The sequence below is a fragment of the Heteronotia binoei genome, chromosome 1 (assembly GCF_032191835.1).
Source record: "Heteronotia binoei isolate CCM8104 ecotype False Entrance Well chromosome 1, APGP_CSIRO_Hbin_v1, whole genome shotgun sequence".
Classification (NCBI taxonomy): Eukaryota; Metazoa; Chordata; class Lepidosauria; order Squamata; family Gekkonidae; genus Heteronotia; species Heteronotia binoei.
Window position 1 is genome coordinate 351,524 of NC_083223.1, and position 19,426 is coordinate 370,949.

General features: G+C 49.8%; 1 protein-coding gene and 1 non-coding gene across 2 annotated transcripts in view; one reads left to right on the top strand and one right to left on the bottom strand.

Moving 5' to 3' along the window:
* Positions 1-19,426, top strand: part of PLCB1 (phospholipase C beta 1) — a 576,948-nt gene that overhangs the window by 347,843 nt on the left and 209,679 nt on the right. Inside the window, 2 exon segments of the mRNA XM_060261607.1 lie at positions 1,871-1,971; positions 4,300-4,466. Coding sequence (XP_060117590.1) covers positions 1,871-1,971; positions 4,300-4,466 — 268 coding nt within the window.
* TRNAL-GAG (transfer RNA leucine (anticodon GAG)) lies at positions 12,419-12,490 on the bottom strand. The gene has a single exon. It is a non-coding gene; the product is annotated as a tRNA-Leu (tRNA).

Here is a 19,426-nt window from a genome sequence, read left to right on the forward strand (position 1 = left end):
GCTTCTCTTATGTTCTTATGTGACACAGAGTGTTGGACTGGATGGGCCACTGGCCTGATCCAACAGGGCTCCTCTTATGTGACACAGAGTGTTGGACTGGAGGGGCCATTGGCCTGATCCAGCATGGCTTCTCTTATGTTCTTATGTGACACAGAGTGTTGGACTGGATGGGCCACTGGCCTGATCCAACAGGGCTCCTCTTATGTGACACAGAGTGTTGGACTGGATGGGCCATTGGCCTGATCCAACATGGCTTCTCTTATGTTCTTATGTGACACAGAGTGTTGGACTGGATGGGCCACTGGCCTGATCCAACAGGGCTCCTCTTATGTGACACAGTGTTGGACTGGAGGGGCCATTGGCCTGATCCAGCATGGCTTCTCTTATGTTCTTATGTGACACAGAGTGTTGGACTGGATGGGCCACTGGCCTGATCCAACAGGGCTCCTCTTATGTGACACAGAGTGTTGGACTGGATGGGCCATTGGCCTGATCCAACATGGCTTCTCTTATGTTCTTATGTGACACAGAGTGTTGGACTGGACGGGCCATTGGCCTGATCCCACAGGGCTTCTCTTATGTTCTTCTGTGACACAGAGTGTTGGACTGGATGGGCCGTTGGCCTGATCCAACAGGGCTTCTCTTATGTTCTTATGTGACACAGAGTGTTGGACTGGAGGGGCCATTGGCCTGATCCAGCATGGCTTCTCTTATGTTCTTATGTGACACAGAGTGTTGGACTGGATGGGCCACTGGCCTGATCCAAGATGGCTTCTCTTATGTCGTTATGAACATTTGCCACACACATTCCATCCAAATCCAAGCTCTGGACATATGTTGGAACCAATCAGGAGGTATGATATATTGTCGTGGGTACATGTAGGACTATAAATTCAAGGTTCGAGAGCCTAACTGGATGTTCCAAACTGCACAGGTTTGCCACAAGGATTTGCAGCTCTACAGGCATGGCTACTTCCTGGTGGCAGCTTCTGAGTAAATGTGCAGCAGACCCTGGTTTGGATTGGGACCACTGGGCAGAAGAAGGAAGAACCCCTGCCTTCTCTCCTTTGCTGTGCTCAGAAGCTGAAACAGACTGGAGGCCGAGGGAGGAGAGGAGAAGCAGTTTGCTTTGCTGGGAACCAGCAGCCTGCCCCCCACCCCAGAGAAGACAATGCTGCTGCCCACCCAGGTTGTTTCAGTGGCCAAAAGCAGCACAGAGGAGGAGGTGGGAATCCCACCACCACCTCCTCCTCCTCCTCAGGGGTCCTGATCCAAATGGAGTCTGCAGTGCATCCTCTCATTAGTCGCAACCAGAGGCAGTGTTCCCTCTAAGCTGAGTTAGTGTGAGCTAGCTCTCAGATTTTTAGCCTCCAACTCACACATTTTTGCCGTAGCTCAGGAAGGATGACCCCCCCAGAGCACACTAATTTTATGCAGTAGCTCACGGCTTTCATGCCAGTCACTCACAAAGCAGAATTTTTGCTCAGAAGATTCTGCAGCTTAGAGGGAACCTTGGACTCAGGTCTAGCTGCAAGTCCCAGTGGGGAGCGTGTGCAGTTTGTAACGCCCAGTTTGGCTCACTGTGGGAAGCTGAAACAATATTAGCCTTGTTGTAAGAAAGGGGTTTGGTGACATGTCAGTGATTGACCCAGGTGCAGACGGGTGATGTGAAGAGTTTTGGGAAGGTCTAGTGGCTGTGTGAAGGGCTGGCTAATAAGTACGGCACACCCCTAGCCCCCCTGCACATCTTTATGCCCCCCACGAAGTGCCCAGAAATGTAGCAGCGGAGGGAGATGATGGGGGCGGCCATTCTGATGTACCCTGGAGCCGGACGGTGCGTGATGTGCTTTCTTGTGTTTCTCCTTCACAGAACGATTCCATCCCCCAGGAGGACTTCACTCCGGAAGTGTACAGAGAGTTCTTGAGCAACTTCTGCCCTCGGCCTGAAATTGACCACATCTTCTTAGAGTAGTAAGGAATGGTGCCCTTCAGCAAGCTTTTATGCTTCCTTCTTTCCAGCCGATTGGTGTTTTCGGTGCTTGGGGCCCTCGCCCGTAAGGCCAGACAGCCCAGAAGCTAATCACGACAGCCCAGAGCAAATGTCTTTACCTGTTGGGTTCTCTTGTTTAACCTTAAGGTGGCCTTTTTCTTTAAGACGAATCACTGTGCTCCCTTGCTCGGAGTTTTAATTTTAAATTTGGATCCCTGCAGAATTGTGACTTCTGAGCTTTATTGCTCTTCTGACTTAAGTCCATTTAAATAAGTTTGGAATTGGGGGTGGGGGAGAGAACGTTGCAAGCACTGCGCATCAGATAAGCGCTTTCCAACCACCTAAAATACTGTTGCAGAAATTGGGTGGGTGTGGAATGCAGTCATATTCGTAGCTGGTGCTGCCGGCAGCGGCGTTGAGCGCAAATTAAATTAGCCAACAGTGGGGCTCTTGTTAGGTTATGTGTTAATGGCTTGAAACACTGGAAGCAATTTAATTCTAAATTTAATATTTAATGTCTATCTATCCCCATGGTTTTAATATTGGCTTGTGTTATATTGAACCCTTCCCGCTTTAAGGGCTGGTTGTGTTAAGCACAAGCTCATGAGAGAACAAATACCTTGGCGCCCTCATAAATGTCCGTCTTTGGCCTGGGGGTGGGGAGGCGGCTGAGGGAAGAGTCAGGGAAGCTGCCACTGGGCATGAATTCGGCACCTCATTCAGAAGCCGCGTTGTTTTCTCAAAATGCTGCTGAGACTCTCTAACCCGAGTGTGTTTTTATGGTCCCTCGTCAGGGTTCCAGCATCCAAGTTCCCTCGTTCTCATTTTTGGAAATTATTTCTGTTCCATCTGTTGCAATATTTCTCCCTCAAGAGGGTGTTTCACTCCTCACCATTTAATCCTGGGGTAAAATACTGTGTGTGCTTCCAGATGGTCAGTCATCGGAATGCAAATTTGAGTTTGAGCCTTCAGGCGCAGACGGGTCGCAGTGGACTGATCTGAGTGGTCCTTGGCGACTCTTGACCTCCGTGGGTTTCTGGTGTGGAGGGGAGGGAGGGGGAGGGCTGGCAGCTGCTCTAATCCTCAGGCTGCAACTGGCCCAGCAGTCTTCAGGAAGCAACTGCCAGAGGGGATCAGAAATGGCTGGCTTCCAGGGAAAATGCCCCAGGGTTTCTGGCACCACTCACTTCAGCACAAGCTCAGGACCCAAAGAGACCATCTCTCTCTCTCTCTCTCTCTCTCTCTCTCATCTATCTGGAGAGATAGATAGACAGACAGACAGATGGAGGGATGGACAGACAGAGAGTGATGATGGTAGATAGATGGATAGATGATGGATGGATGGATAGATAGATAGATAGACAGACAGACAGACAGGCAGGCAGATAGATGATGGATGGATAGATAGATGATGATGATAGACAGACAGACAGATAGACAAACAGACGGACAGATAGATGATAGACAGACAGACAGACAGGTAGATGGATGATAGATAGATAGATATTTTTCCCCAAATGAGTTTGCCAAGGGGACATTCAGCCGTCCTGTGGCTGCAGGACCCTGGTGGCAACTCCAGTGTAAAAAGCGCAGTTTGTGTTGTGGCTGTGGTGTGTGTGTGACGGGGGGAGGACTCCTGCAGCCTTCCAGCTGAGCAAATAACGCCCCCCACTGGCCCCCTGGGCCATTGTGCCCGGGTGAGGCACGACCCCCTCCTCGTGGAGTGCTGTGGTCCTGATCCAAACTGTGGCACAGAATATTTCTGGCAGCCCTTGCTGGAGATGGCCGCCTCTTCCCACATGCAGCTGTTTGGTAAAAGGTGCCCATGCCCTGTGGCGCTCAGAGCAGGCACAGATGTGGGCCCTCAAGCAAAGGCTGGTGCGCCCTGGGGGTAGACACAGAGTGCTGCCCCCATGTTGCTGCCACCGGTGTGCGCATGTGGCTCACAAGAGAACCGGGGCAGCAGGTGCCATGTCTGGGTGGCCGTCTCCCCTTTGCTCCCATCCTGCCTCACGGGCATCTGGGGCTTGAGGACAGCCAGCAGGGGGGCTGGGCGTGGGGAGGGAGATCCAATCCCAGCTTGGCCGTTTCCCTGAGGGGCCCAGGAAGCTCTAGAGCTGGGGCTGCTTCTCCACCCTGGCATTCCATCAGTCCCGCCCCCTCCCCTCGACTCTCCAATGCCCACCTTCCTTGCATTTTCCTAAAGAGTAAGAATAATGAAGTCAAACTGGGAGATGGGGAGGGGGGGATGCATTTGGTAATCTTCCTTCCTTCTTTCCTTCCCCCTCCTCCATTGCGATTTCCCATAGCGGAGCCAAGACCAGACCGTATCTGACCGTTGACCAGATGATGGAGTTCATAAACTTGAAGCAACGCGACCCCCGCTTGAACGAAATCCTTTACCCCCCCTTGAAGCAAGAACAGGTTCAGCAGCTGATTGAGAAATATGAACCCAATAAGAGTTTGGCTAAGAAAGGTCAGTAATTCCCATTATTGTCTGGAGTCTGTTTCTGGTTTCAAAGGACAAACCAATCGCAGCAGGCAGAGATGTGCTGGAGCACTTTTGGGTTCAAATTTAATGCTCTTTCTAACTCTCATTTGACAGCCACTTTAAGTACCCCCCTCCCCCTCCCCAAACTCATTTCCTTGCTGCTTCTCATTTCAGGGGTTGGATTATTCCGGCCATGCAAATGTAATCATAGGGACAACAATCGTTATTGACTTGAATCTTAAATCTGCAAAATGCACTTTTGAACTGGAGCACAATTATTTTGCTGTATCGGCAGCCGTGCACAGCATTCTGCGTGCTGAGAAGGTGTTTATGCTAAGTGGACTTCGGGATGGGCTTGTGGGGGGGGGGGGTTAGTTTTGTCAGAGTCAGAAGAGATTCTTTTCGAAACATTTTTTCTTGGTAATGTTATGAGCACAGCTAGGCGTTCTGCCAAATACACACTTCAGTTTTGCTCAGATAAGCATTTCCGTAGCCGGTAGTTTTGACATCGTATTGTGTTTATGCAGAATGTGCTTGATTCTCATGCAGATATTCTACAGTCTTGTTTTTTGGTCCATTTTGAGTCTGTTTTTATCCCAACCTTCCCCTGAGAAGCACAGGGCAGCATCTCCCCCTCCTCCATTGGATCCTCACAGCCACCCTGTGGGGCAGGTGGGGCTGAGATTAGTGTGGGCCTGGCCCCCAAAGCCACCCAGCCAGCCTGCAATGGCAGAGGAGAGGGGATTGAGCCCCTTCTTCCAGATCCTAGCCCAGCCCCCTAACCCCTGCCCCACAAGGACTCTTGCCAGCTTTTCAAAGTCTCCCTGTCACTGCCGCATTGTGGAGGCTACGCAAAGTCAGCCCCAGGGCTGGCACTTGAATGTGGATTTAGTGAAGTCAGGCTGATCCAGGAGGTTCTGCCCTTTGTTCTTGAAAGCAGCTGAGCCAGAAGGACTTCTGGGTTGAGAAGATAGCCAAATACAATACAGTCGTATTTATCAAACACTTGGGTCTTTCAGTGGTTCCCCCCCACCCTGCAGTTACCTCAAAGGAGGTGTCTGATTGCTTTGGGCGTCCCACACCAGTGTACCTTTTGAGAAAGCCTGCGGAAGTTCCCCACTCTCCCACAGAGTTCTCCACTTTAACAGGGCGTCCATGAAGAGCATACAGGGAAAAGCTGCCTTAGTGTGTACTCGGTTGGATCAAAGACCTTCCCAAATTTCTCATCCCTCTAGACTAAGTAGCTCACGGCCTACCCAAGGGGCACAGAAAGGAGAAGAGACACCTTTTTTTATCCCCTGAGGTTTTCTTTGCCGATACCTGAAAGCAGTGCAGAATGTAGATGATACCTCATAGAAGTTCCTCAAGTAAAATTAGTAGTCATGAATGGGATGAGAAGATGGGTCCTTTTAAGGATTAAGATTTGGTAGAATGAGAGAAAGCGAAGAGCAGGAATAAATGGATAGTTTGCACAATGGAGGGTAGTAATTAGGGGTGTGCAAAAATTGTGGCTTTCGGGTTCTGGTATATTGAACTCAAAGAATATCAATATTTTCTGATATTCCTGAATCCCAATACTGGTATGGTCGTCAGGTCCCGGATTTTTCAGAAATCCCCCCCCCCCTTTCTTTGCTTCATTATACCCTATGGGTTAATGAGCCCTGTGGCGCAGAGTGGTAAAGCTGCAGTACTGCAGTCCAAGCTCTGCTCACAACCTGAGTTCAATCCCAGTGGAAGCTGGGTTCAGGTAGCTGGCTCAAGGTTGACTCAGCCTTCCATCCTTCTGAGGTCGGTCAAATGAGTCCCCAGCTTGCTGGGGGAAAACGTAGAGGACTGGGGGAGGCAATGGCAAACCACCCCGTAAAAAGTCTGCCATAAAAAACATTGTGATGCGACGTCACACCCCCCCCCTCTCTCTCGGCTTGACTTCGCGAACGAAGATTTAAGAAGGGTGCAGTAGTCCACGTCTGCTGCAGGCTCGCTGGTGGCTGACAAGACCAATGCGGGACAGGCAGATCCGGCCACAGTGGCTGCAGGGAAAAGTCTGATTTGGGGTTGGTGCTGTAGCAGTGCGATTCTTCCTCAATCTCCTTTTGTCCTCAAGACCAGCTATGCGTGCGTTCTAAAAGGAAGAGACAGCCTGGTGGATGGTGTGCCTCCATGCTTTGCGATCTGAGGCTAGGTCAGACCACTGGTGATGGTTGATGTGACAGGTGCTAAGGGATTTCTTCAAGGAGTCCTTGTACCTCTTCTTCGGTGCCCCTCTATTTCGATGGCCGGTGGAAAGTTCGCCATACAAGGCAATCTTGGGAAGGCGGTGGTTTTCCATCCTAGAAATATGTCACCCCAGAGTCAAAAATAACTGGTGCTTGTACAGGGGACTACCTTTACCCTTTTTTAATACCCTATGGGGACCATTATAGTCAATGGTCCCCAAAGAGTATAATGGGGAATTGATCTGTAGGTTTCTGGGTCTTTCGGGGGGCTGTTGTTTGAGGTAGAGGCACCATATTTTCAACATAGCTGCTGATGACTCTCCTCAGCCTCCCCCTCCAAGTTTCAAAAAGATTGGACCAGGGGGTCCAATTCTGTGGGCATCCAAAGGTGCCTCTATCTTCCATCGGTTTCTCCATCGGGGAGAAAAAGTTGCTTAAACGGACTGCAGTCCCTTTAAATACCTTCTCCAAGCCACAAAGTTATTTAAAGGTCTGGCAGTCGCATTAAACATCTTCTCCAAGCAGCATTCACCTGGAAGTTGTTTAAAGGGACTACAATCCCTTTAAAAACCCTTCAGTTCCAACCATCCAGCGATCCTGAAAAAGAGTCTAAATATTTCAGAATTTCATGGGACTTGGCCATTTCAGATAGCTGAAAAAATACCCACATTTATATCAGGCTGAAAGTACAGCCAGAAAATATTGATAAGGTATTATTCGGATATTTTTGTCAGTTCGGATATAGCTGAATGCGTGCCCTTAGAAGTAAGCAGTAGAGTCCCACAAGGATTGATATTGAGGCCATTAGTTCTCTGGAACTGGGGTGAGCAGTGTAGTGGTCAAGTTTCTTGGGACACAACATTATTCGAGGTGCTGAAACCCAAGGCTGACCCAAGGGACATGTTCACAAGTTGGGTGAGTGGGTGACGATGTGGCAAGTGAAGTTCTGTGTTGGTGAGCATAAAGTAATGTACAGTGGAACAAAAATCCCACCTTTAAGTTTATGCTAATGGGGTCTGACCTGGCTGGCCTGATCTCATCAGCTCCCAGAAGCTAAAAAGGGTCAGCCTTGGTTAGAATGTGGACGGGAAATCACCAAGGAAGCCCAGAGGCAGAGGCAGGCAAAGGCAAACCTCTTCTGAAATTTCTCTTGCCTTGAAAACCTTCCAGCGCCACCTAATACTCCCTCTAAGCTGTGGAGTCTCGTGAGCAAAAATTCTACTTTGTGAGCTACTGGCATTAAAGTTGTGAGCCGCTGCATAAGCTTCCTAAGCTAAGACAAAAATGCGTGAGCCAACTCACACTAACACAGCTTAGAGGGAACATGGGCACCACCATGGCTCTTTTCACCATGTCAGCCCTGGTGTTCTGCAGCAGCGAAAATGGCAAACTCTATGGTTGGGGTTACTAGGAAAGGGATTAAAAATAAAACAGGCAACATTATAATGCCCCTTACAGATCTATGCTGTGGCTTAATTTGGAATCGTATGTACTGCTCTGAATCTCAAAAAGGACGTTATGAAGCTGGGAAAAGTACCGAAGAGGTCAGTCAAGATGAATAAGGGACTGGAGCACCTTTCCTGTGAGGAATGGCCAAAGCCCATGATAGATGTTTGTAAAATTATGCTGGGGAAGAGACTATGGGGCAGAGAGAACTTTTCTCCTTCTCCCAAAATACTAGATCTCAAGGGCATCCAATGAGGCTGGTGGGCAGGAGGTTCAGGACAGACAAAAGGACCCTCCAGAGGACCTGGCAGGCCACTGTGTGAGACAGGAGGCTGGACTAGATGGACCCTCACTGGTCTGACCCAGCACGGCTCTTCTGAGGTTCTCTAAGGGGAAGGCCTCAGCCTCTCTGCCCTATTGTTGGCCCTCCAGAGGAACTGGTTGGCCACTGTGTGAGACAGAAGGCTGGACTGGATGGACCCTCTCTGGTCTGACCCAGCAGGGCTCTTCTGGTGTTTTTCTCAGGGGAAGGCCTCAGCCTCTCTGCCCTGTTCTTGGCCCTCCAGAGGAACTGGTTGGCCACTGTGTGAGACAGGAGGCTGGACTAGATGGACCCTCACTGGTCTGACCCAGCAGGGCTCTTCTGATGTTTTTCTCAGGGGAAGGCCTCGGCCTCTCTGCCCTGTTGTTGGCCCTCCAGAGGAACTGGTTGGCCACTGTGTGAGACAGGAGGCAGGACTAGGTGGACCCTCACTGGTGTGATCCAGCAGGGCTCTCTGCCCTGTTGTTGTCCCTCCAGAGGAACTGGCTGGCCCCTGTGTGAGACAGGAGGCTGGACTAGATGGACCCTCACTGGTCTGACCCAGCAGGGCTCTTCTGAGGTTCTCTAAGGGGAAGGCCTCAGCCTCTCTGCCCTATTGTTGGCCCTCCAGAGGAACTGGTTGGCCACTGTGTGAGACAGGAGGCTGGACTGGATGGACCCTCTCTGGTCTGACCCAGCAGGGCTCTTCTGGTGTTTTTCTCAGGGGAAGGCCTCAGCCTCTCTGCCCTGTTCTTGGCCCTCCAGAGGAACTGGTTGGCCACTGTGTGAGACAGGAGGCAGGACTAGGTGGACCCTCACTGGTGTGATCCAGCAGGGCTCTCTGCCCTGTTGTTGTCCCTCCAGAGGAACTGGCTGGCCCCTGTGTGAGACAGGAGGCTGGACTAGATGGACCCTCACTAGTCTGACCCAGCAGGGCTCTTCTGATGTTCTTCTCAGGGGAAGGCCTCAGCCTCTCTGCCCTGTTGTTGGCCCTCCAGAGGAACTGGTTGGCCACTGTGTGAGACAGGAGGCTGGACTAGATGGACCCTCACTGGTCTGACCCAGCAGGGCTCTTCTGATGTTTTTCTCAGGGGAAGGCCTCGGCCTCTCTGCCCTGTTGTTGGCCCTCCAGAGGAACTGGTTGGCCACTGTGTGAGACAGGAGGCTGGACTAGATGGACCCTCACTGGTCCGACCCAGCAGGGCTCTTCTGATGTTTTTCTCAGGGGAAGGCCTCGGCCTCTCTGCCCTGTTGTTGGCCCTCCAGAGGAACTGGTTGGCCACTGTGTGAGACAGGAGGCTGGACTAGATGGACCCTCACTGGTCTGACCCAGCAGGGCTCTTCTGGTATTCTTCTCAGGGGAAGGTCTCGGCCTCTCTGCCTTGTTGTTGTCCCTCCAGAGGAACTGGTTGGCCTCTGTGTGAGACAGGAGGCTGGACTAAATGGACCCTCTCTGGTCTGACCCAGCAGGGCTCTTCTGATGTTCTTCTCAGGGGAAGGCCTCAACCTCTCTGCCCTGTTGTTGGCCGTCCAGAGGAACTGGCTGGCCACTGTGTGAGGCAGGAGGCTGGAATAGATGGACCCTCTTTGGTCTGACCCAGCAGGGCTCTTCTGATATTCTTCTCAGGGGAAGGCCTCGGCCCCTCTGCCCTGTTGTTGGCCCTCCAGAGGAACTGGCTGGTCACTGTGTGAGGCAGGAGGCTGGAATAGATGGACCCTCTCTGGTCTGACCCAGCAGGGCTCTTCTGATATTCTTCTCAGGGGAAGGCCTCGGCCTCTCTGCCCTGTTGTTGGCCCTCCAGAGGAACTGGGTGACCATTGTGTGGGACAGGAGGCTGGACTAGATTGACCCTCTCTGGTCTGATCCAGCAGGGCTCTTCTGATGTTCTTCTCAGGGGGAGGCCTCGGCCTCTCTGCCCTGTTGTTGGCCCTCCAGAGGAACTGGGTGACCATTGTGTGGGACAGGAGGCTGGACTAGATGGACCCTCTCTGGTCTGATCCAGCAGTGCTCTTCTGATGTTCTTCTCAGGGGAAGGCCTCGGCCTCTCTGCCATTGTTGGCCCTCCAGAGGAACTGGTTGGCCACTGTGTGAGACAGGAGGCTGGACTAGATGGACCCTCACTGGTCTGACTCAGCAGGGCTCTTCTTTTTCTTCTTTCCTCTACCCTTTACACCCTGCTGTGAAGACGGAGGTGAGGTTTTGACTTTCACATACAGAATGATGTGCATGTGCCACGATGTCATTCTAGTCTTCATCTGTTTCATTTTACATCCAACAAAGACAATGCCAAAACAGGTAGTTAAAAGTCAAGTCCTTCCTTGACTCTGTAAATTAATTTACTGCGTGCTTTTATACAAGGATTTATAATTTATGATATTCTTTTATAAGATAAATAATTACATTAGCTTGATATGATCTCTTTATAAACAGGAGAAACTATTAGGAAGGCAACTTGGACTCCCTTTGTACCAAAAGACATCCATTTAGTGGAATATTTATGATAAATCTGGATAGTGGAATCTGTTGTTTAAAACTGTCAGAACTGCAGGCTGTTTCCAGAGGAGGCAGATTCACGGCCGGAGAAAGAAAATGGGGATGAATAGAAAGCAGGAAAGACCACTTGGGAAGCCTAAAGTCTGGGGAAGAAAATATAGAGGGGAAAAAAGGAGAAAGAGGGATTTTGTTGGGGAGACAGATGTGGGTCTCAGGAGGAGTGGTGGGAAAATAAGGAATAGGAAAGCATTGTGAAGAATTCTGTGGAAAGAAGGATGCACTGATGAGAAAGGGGCAGCAGTTCTGAGGAGAGAATTCAGTGAGGAAGAAAAATATAAAATTCAGGAAGGAGAAGGAACAGAGGTAGGAGAGAACCGGAGAGGGAAAAGTGAATTTTTGAATAATGTGTCATATTTCAGGCATTGGGATATGGCTGCTTTCTCTCATTAAAAAACCCTCCCGCTACTTGAAGTTTTCTCTGTTCTCATAAAAAGATAATGGCGTTAGAGGGAGTGTAGGGGAATAACAATAAACAGGAAAGAAAGGTATCTTTGTATAGAAAAGTCGTTTTGGGAAGGCAGAAGGAAGGGGAAAGATTTCACTATGGTGAAGAAACCATGATTAGCCTGCATGAGTCTTTCTCCTCAATTACGAGAGCTGCAGAACCCCCCCTCCCCCCAAAACACCCCACATCCTAAAATTGGTTCTTGTATTTTAACAAATGGCTTCCACTTGCAATACACACCAAGTTACTCTTTCTCCTTTATTACAAGCATCTGGTTCAGAAAATCTGTCTGGTCTTAGAATGGGATTTCTTTTCTGCCTCCCCTTCCGGGCCAGCCTCTGCCAAAGGTGTGGGGCAAGAGGGACCCCACAGCAACAGCAGAAGAGGGGTTTCTCCTAACACACAGCTGCGGTTATAATGGCAGCCTTGTGTTTGTTGCAGTGCGTCATTGTTTTCTTGTGCTTCCCTGGTTTCCGCTGTTTTGGTTTACAACACATGGAAACCAAGCAGAAGGAATGGATAGAAGATAAAATGTGCTCCACGCTGATTATAAAATCTAACAGAATTTGTTTTGGTCAGAAATCAGGTGATGGACAGGTAACAGGCAGGTTGGTTTGGACCACTTGTCATGGCCAGAAATCAGGAGGAGTTGAGCACACAGCCTCCCCCAAGGGCAGCCTTTGGTTCCAAGCAGTGTTGCCTCTAAGCTGCAGAGTCTTGTGAGCAAAAATTCTACTTTATGAGCTCCTGGCATTAAAGTGGTGAGCTCCTGCATAAATTGGCGTGCTCTGGGGTCAGCCTTCCTGAGCTATGACAAAAAGACGTGAGCTGGAGGCTAAAATTGAACATATGAAGCTTCCTTCTACTGAATCAGACCCTGGGTCCATCAAAGTCAGTATTGTCTTCTCAGACTGGCAGCAGCTCTCCAGGGTCTCAAGCTGAGGTTTTTCACACCTATTTGCCTGGACCCTTTTTTGGAGATGCCAGGGATTGAACCTGGGACCTTCTGCTTCTCAAGCAGATGCTCTACCACTGAGCCACAGTCCCTCAAATTCTGTGAGCTAGCTCACGCTCACTCAGCTGAGAGGGAACACTGGTTCCAAGTGCAGGAGCCCTGAGGGGGGGGTGCTGCTGTTCCTCAATGTGTAAGGTTGCCAACTTCAGGTTGGGGGTGGAGCCTAGAGGGGCAGGGTTTGGAGAGAGGAGGGGCTTCTGCAGGGTGTAACGGCATGAAGTCCAGCCTCCAAAGCAGCCGTTTCCTCCAGGGGAACTGATCTTTGTAATCTCTGGAGGTGAACCGTAATCCCTGGAGACCTTCAGGTCTCCCTGGGGGTGTGCAGCCCTCCCCCTGAAAAGTCCTCACTCTTCGTTTCTTAGAAGGGGGGCAGGGTGCATGACTTTGGGTATGCAGAGCAACTGCCCCGTTGAGTCAGGCCCAGCAATCCGTGCAAGAAAATCACATTCTCCTCCTCTTCAGCGTAACATTTTCTTAGGGGAATAAATGCATTCCATTTGTTTATTTATTTTTATTTATTTTTTCAGTTGATTTAAAACCCTCCTTCCCTTCCCGCCAAGGCCTTGTTTAAGTATGTTGGATTTTCTCACAGTGATCCGGGGGGGTTTGTCTCTTTGTTTGGAGAGGGAACGCACATGAAAGCCAGCAAGACAAATGCAAAAAGGCAGGGAGGCATCTATTACGAAAAAGCAATTATGATCCTGTCTCTTCTCATTTAGCAGTTGGGGATGGATCCTGCGTCTCCAGTGTTGGCGGGATTGTATGTAATGTCTTCAAAGTTAAATATGTATGCTATCGAATACACAACCTCTCTTGCCACTTATTGACTTGTACTGTGAACAGTAATTACTCATCCAGATGGAATGCACAGTTTCAGAAAGATAGGATAAAAACCAAGGAAGCTACACACAACAGGATAATTAGGAATTAGCATCTCACCAAAAGGCAATTCCTTGCATAGCTCAGGTTTAACAAACTTTAATTTGGGGTTTAAGCTTTCAACTCCAAGCACACTTCATCATGAAAGCTTAACCCACCCAAGGGGAAAAAAAAAAAACAGCTATACCACTTCGACATAGGGGTCAAAGTGACAGCAAAAAGCAATGGCAACCTGATAGCTCTCTCAGTCATGGTATTAGCTGCTAAGAAAAGGAAAAAAAAACCAGGCCTCAAGAATGCAGGACAAAAGGGAGACAAATTTGGAATTGGGGTCAAAAATACCCCTCAGTGAAAACTCAAAAACCCACAAAGCAGTAAATGGGGTCAAATTAACCCCCCCATTTTTAAATCAGAAGACACAGTTGGGAATTTATCAAACTATTTGTTTTAAAGAAAGCAATCATTGTAACCTTCCACACACACAGCATGGCAGTGACCTTTGCCTACCCCTCATTTAAAGACCCCCAAGGGGGGCAGGCATGGGGCATGGGTGGGGGGCAGCCTGAGCCAGCAAAAAAAACAACCTCCCCCCCCCCCCCCACACACACACCCCAGTCCACAGAAAAATTGTCTTCTACAAAACCGGTCCCTGGTGCCGAAATGGTTGGGAGCCACTGATCTAGAGTACTTACCTCCGCCGATATGCAAAGCTGAGAAGATCACTCTGAAGTTTGCAAAATTTGAGGGGAAGCCATGAGCTCAGAAAGCAGGTGCCAAGGGGGGATCATCTAAAGTTCCAGGCTTCATGGCTCCTTCAAGCCTGGACAATGTGAGGTTCAAAGGATGCCTTCAAACATGTCCTGCCTTGCCTTGCAAGGGGGTATGGAATGACCCCTTTTCCCAAAGTGCAGGGTGGCTCAGTTTGAGCTTTTCCACGAGACTTCAGGCAGGAGGGAAGCTTTACAAGAGCACAGACACAATGCTTTCACGGCCTCCTCCTCTTCTATACTCAACACTTCAGGTTGCAAAGACTGCTTTCCCTTGGGGGAGGGGCGGTCACTGCAACCCCCCATTCCAAAAGTGCTCTAAATCCTCAAAACCGAAAAAAGTCTATAGATATAAATTATGAGAAACGATTTTTATTTCAGTGTTTGCTCCACCTTTCTGTAAAATGAAGATAATAGGTGTTGTTCCATCTATTTAAACATGGGAATACTGCTGAAATCATTCCCCCCCCCCAATATTTTTGGAGCCAATACGAATTATGCATAGTCCTTTCATTTTCAAGCCAAGTCTATTGGGGCCAGATTGACCCCATTTCCCCTTTTGATGAAACTCAAAATTTAAAAGGCAGGGTGGGAGGGGAGAGCGGGGGACTTCGGGGTGCTGCAGAAACTTCGACAGGAGTTTGGTACCCGTAGAAAGCTTTTAAATTGGTAAACCAATTACAATATATAACTTCATAATATTATCCTTCATTTTCCCCACCTGATATACTCCAAGTATTACTGGGGAAGGGGGGACTTGTGTCCAAAATTTAAAAAAACGCAACTATTAATAATTAAGAAAACATCTCAGTCTCCATTTGATTGGAATTCCTCCCTGTTAAAACTGTTGGGTTTGTGTCCCCTTTGCCCTCGCTCTTCTTCTAAATGTGTGTTCACACTACAAAGCATAAAAATCCCGTTGCCGAGAGAGGCCTTTGACAATTTGATGGGTCCGTCTCCTAGGCAACAGACCATCCTGGCAGCGGAACGTGCAGAGCTGGGAAGGTCCCGCTTCTCCCCCCCCCCCCCACTTTGAAGACACCTTAATAATGCAGTGCTGTTTTAAATATAGCATCTGACACAAACCACATCCCTCATCAGGCAGACTTCATGTATGCGGAGCCTCTCTGGAAGCACGTGCTGGAAGAGACCGAGTCCCTGTTGAAAAAGAAGCCAGGGGTCTTCTGGGAACCTCTTTTTCATCTGCAGAGATGGAGACTAGGTGGACGGGGGGGGGGGGGGGGTGGACAGTCATTTGAAGTCGCAGCCCCAGGGGAAGTTGCCCACACCTGGCTGTCTCGCCCTTGAGCCAGGCACAGCGGTGGGCAGTCCCGTCCAGCCACAGCTGCCTTAGGGTGGCCCTGTAGGGTTTTCAAGGGGAGGGGCGTCCAGAGGTGGTTTCCTGTTGCCTGCCCCTGCACAGCAACCAAGGATTTTCTTGGTAGTCTCCCATCAAGTGCTCACCAGGGTTGACTCTGCTTACCTTCTGAGATCTGAGGAGACTGGGCTAGCCGAGGCAAACCAGGTCAGGGTGTCCCCGAACTCACACAATGCTTTAAACAAAAAAGTGCAACTAAGCCAATGACACTCCCTGGCAACACAAGCTATGACATCACAGGCCCTGCTGACATCACAAAGGAGATGAGGCAGGCACTGAGGTCAGAAGGGAAAAGGATCCCCCCCCCGCTCCTCCCACTAGTGACAGCCAATGACACTCCCTGGCAACACAAGCTCTCTATGACATCACAGGCCCTGCTGACATCACAAAGGAGATGAGGCAGGCAAGGAGGTCAGAAGGGAAAAGGACCCCCCTGCCCCCACCCACTAGACAGCCAATGACACTCCCTGGCAACACAAGCTCTCTATGACATCACAGGCCCTGCTGACATCACAAAGGAGAGGAGGCAGGCAAGGAGGTCAGAAGGGAAAAGGACCCCCCTGCCCCCACCCACTAGACAGCCAATGACACTCCCTGGCAACACAAGCTATGACATCACAGGCCCTGCTGACATCACAAAGGAGATGAGGCAGGCACTGAGGTCAGAAGGGAAAAGGATCCCCCCCCCGCTCCTCCCACTAGTGACAGCCAATGACACTCCCTGGCAACACAAGCTCTCTATGACATCACAGGCCTTGCTGACATCACAAAGGAGATGAGGCAGGCAAGGAGGTCAGAAGGGAAAAGGACCCCCCCTGCCCCCACCCACTAGACAGCCAATGACACTCCCTGGCAACACAAGCTCTCTATGACATCACAGGCCCTGCTGACATCACAAAGGAGAGGAGGCAGGCAAGGAGGTCAGAAGGGAAAAGGACCCCCCTGCCCCTTCCCACTAGCAGCAGCCAATGACACTCCTTGGTGAGCTTTCAAGGCTGCCGTGTTGCTTCCTCGGTGGCCACTAATTGTTCCTGAGGTCCTTGGCTGTAACCTCTTGTGGTCTCCTCTTGAGCGTAGTCTCTGCTCTTCGGAGTCCTCTCAGGAGTCTCTTAGCAGCTCTTCAGTGCTCCATGGGGAGATGTCCTGGTTGTGCTCTGACTTTCCTGCACTGCTTCTTTCCGTGTGGCCCCAACGGCTCTTTCTGCCAGAACCTGAAGAGCATCTATAACGGTCAGTTAGACATTTATTGCTCTTTTCGCTAATGAGGTCCCAGCCTGGAACATGAAATCTTGTCCCCGGGCAGGAAATCTTGCCTTTTTATGTCGTTTATATAAAGGCGGCCTCTTCACTCTCTGCCACGCTGGTTCTCCTGCAAGCTTTGCTATAAAGATACAGTCAGGGAGACATACATCAAATACAGGCAGGCACAAAAAAGAACGGGCAAAAAACCTAGCCAGTTTCTCTTCAGCATGCTAGAAGTTTGGGGGGGGGGAAGCCACTTTGGGGAAATCTTAAAGAAAAGGAGATGTCACGAGAACTGGTTACAACTAGTCATGGTGAGTTTTGTCTTGTGGCCCAGCAGCCACCTCACAAAAGTTAGGCAGGGTGAGATGGAGCCTAATCAGATCCATTTGGAGTTCAGAACCGAGACTAATCCTTAGTCCAAATTATTTCTCTACACGTAGACCTCAGATTCAGCAGGAGCTCACAGGAGCACAGCTCCTGAACCTTTCTGAGGGTTACCCCTCTTCCTCCCCACCTACCTACCTTGTCCAGTGAGTAGTAGGTGCAGTTGCATAACATTTTCTGAATTAGGAGAGCAGGCAGCCAGCCAGCCAGCCAGCCACCAGGGGCTTTGCCACAGCTCCAGCAGCCCTCATTAACTTGCCTGGGGCTCTCCTTTCTTGCATCGGGTAGCTTCTGGCTGAGGGGGTGGCGGCCACATATGCTAATGAGCTTCACCACCTATTTTTCTACAAAATGACTCCTGCCTCTATGGTCCCTGTATGCAAACGTGGGGGTTGCTTCTCACGGGGATAAATTTCAGAGTGGGAAATGGTGTGCCTAGAGTGAGGCGGTGAATCCCAAGATATACGCAGCTCTTGGGAGGTCATGATCTTTTCCAGTGCAATCCCAAACAGAGCTATACTCTTCTTAGGACCCTGGAACCTGAAGGGTTTAGAAGGGAATAACTCTGTTTAGGATTTCAGTTCATTTCCCAGGAAGTTTGGGGGGGTTCTTTCCCCAGGAGGCCCAGTGGAAAGCAACCGTCAGCTGTGGCTCATTCCCTTCCCAGTTAACTTGCGAAAGAAGTGAGAGGACGTGTTAGAGATGGAGCCAGACCAGCAGAACCCGCACAATGTTCCCCTGTCATTCACAGCTTTCCCACTTGGCCTGTCGAGCAAGTGCAGTGATGCACAGGCAAACCAGGGGAAACACACAGGCACAGAATTATGAGTGAAAGACTTGCATTGAAAAGAGATACCATCACATGCAGTACATTTTTTTATTTTTTTGCAACAGTGAGAGTCACAGGTGGGTCCGTGTCCTCTAGCAGCAGAACCTCCAACCCTGAATGAAACGAGGAGGAAGAAGAAGAACCACCTTGCCCTCCACTGCCTGAAGAGTTAAGGAGCAGCTTAGAGCCTCCTTCCTGTGGGGCAGGCGGGGCTGAGAGAGTTCTGAGAGGACCAGGACTGGCCCGAAGTCACCCAGCAGACTGCAGATGGAGGAGGAGGGGGACCAAACCCTTGTTGGACTCAGACATTGTTCTGCTGCTTCAGACCAACACGGAGACCCACCTGAAGAATCTAACCCCCTGTGGCTTGAGAGTAAAGGGGAGGGAGATTCATGTATGCCCCCCAGAGCTCTGTGGGGCATAAATAGGGGTGATAATAGTGTGTGTGGGGGGGTGAGTCTCCAGCACAGAGGATGTTGCCTGGACCAAAGGGACAGGATTCTGAAAGTCTTCTTCAGGAAGTGATGCGTCAGAGACAGTGCATTGTAGTGGTCAGAGTTGTGGGAGACCAAGGTTCAAAGCTCGGTTCCCTTGAGGAAGCTCATTGGGGGTGCCGGGGGGGCAGGTATACCCACTCTCAGCCTGTTCTCCCTCACGAGGTTGTTGTGTTGATAAAATGGAGGAGAGGAGAGCAAATGGGAGCTCTCCCACTGGGGAGAAAGGCTGAGTAGGAACAAAACACATGAGAAATTAAAAAGAATCAGACTCACTTTTCATCTTTAGTGAAAGGCAAGACTATGCAAGATACAAAAAACCCCTTTGGAATCCTTTTTATACATGGCTTGATACTTTGGCATAATTCTTTTTTTTATATGCGACATGAGTAGAAAGAAGGTACTTATATCCAAACTAGTTAAGTTTTAAGTTGTTAGACCATAAGATTATGTAACCTATGACTTACAGTTACTGTATATTTCTTATATGTGTATTGGACTCTCTTGTTTTATATTATAATGCACAAGCAGCATCCCCTTTCCTTGCTCCTCCCTAGCCCTTATCCCAACCCCTGTCGTCTTTAAAATGCAATAAAATATTTAACTGGGACAGAAATTTAAAAGGCAAGGATTCTGGGATTAGGAAGGCTTGCACACTCAGTATAACAGGTCACGAGCCCCATCCATTTTGAGGGAGACCGAGAGCATTCAACAGAGGGCCACTGCCGGTGATGTCTGCGCATGTCGCATTTGTGCAGCCTGGTCGAGCTGATGCTTGTGTTGTTTGCAAGAGCCACACAAGCCTCCCAGGTCTTTCTGGAAAAGGTAATAAGAGGGTTGTGTGAGCACTGGGCTATTTCATGCCAGCTCTAATATCTCTTCTCCCACCCTAAAGGAACGTCTTCAGTACGTGGAGCTTTGTGTGATCTGACCTGCAAATGGAGCGGGCTCAGAGCCTAAAAAGAACCGGGATTCGCTACCTGAGAGCTGAA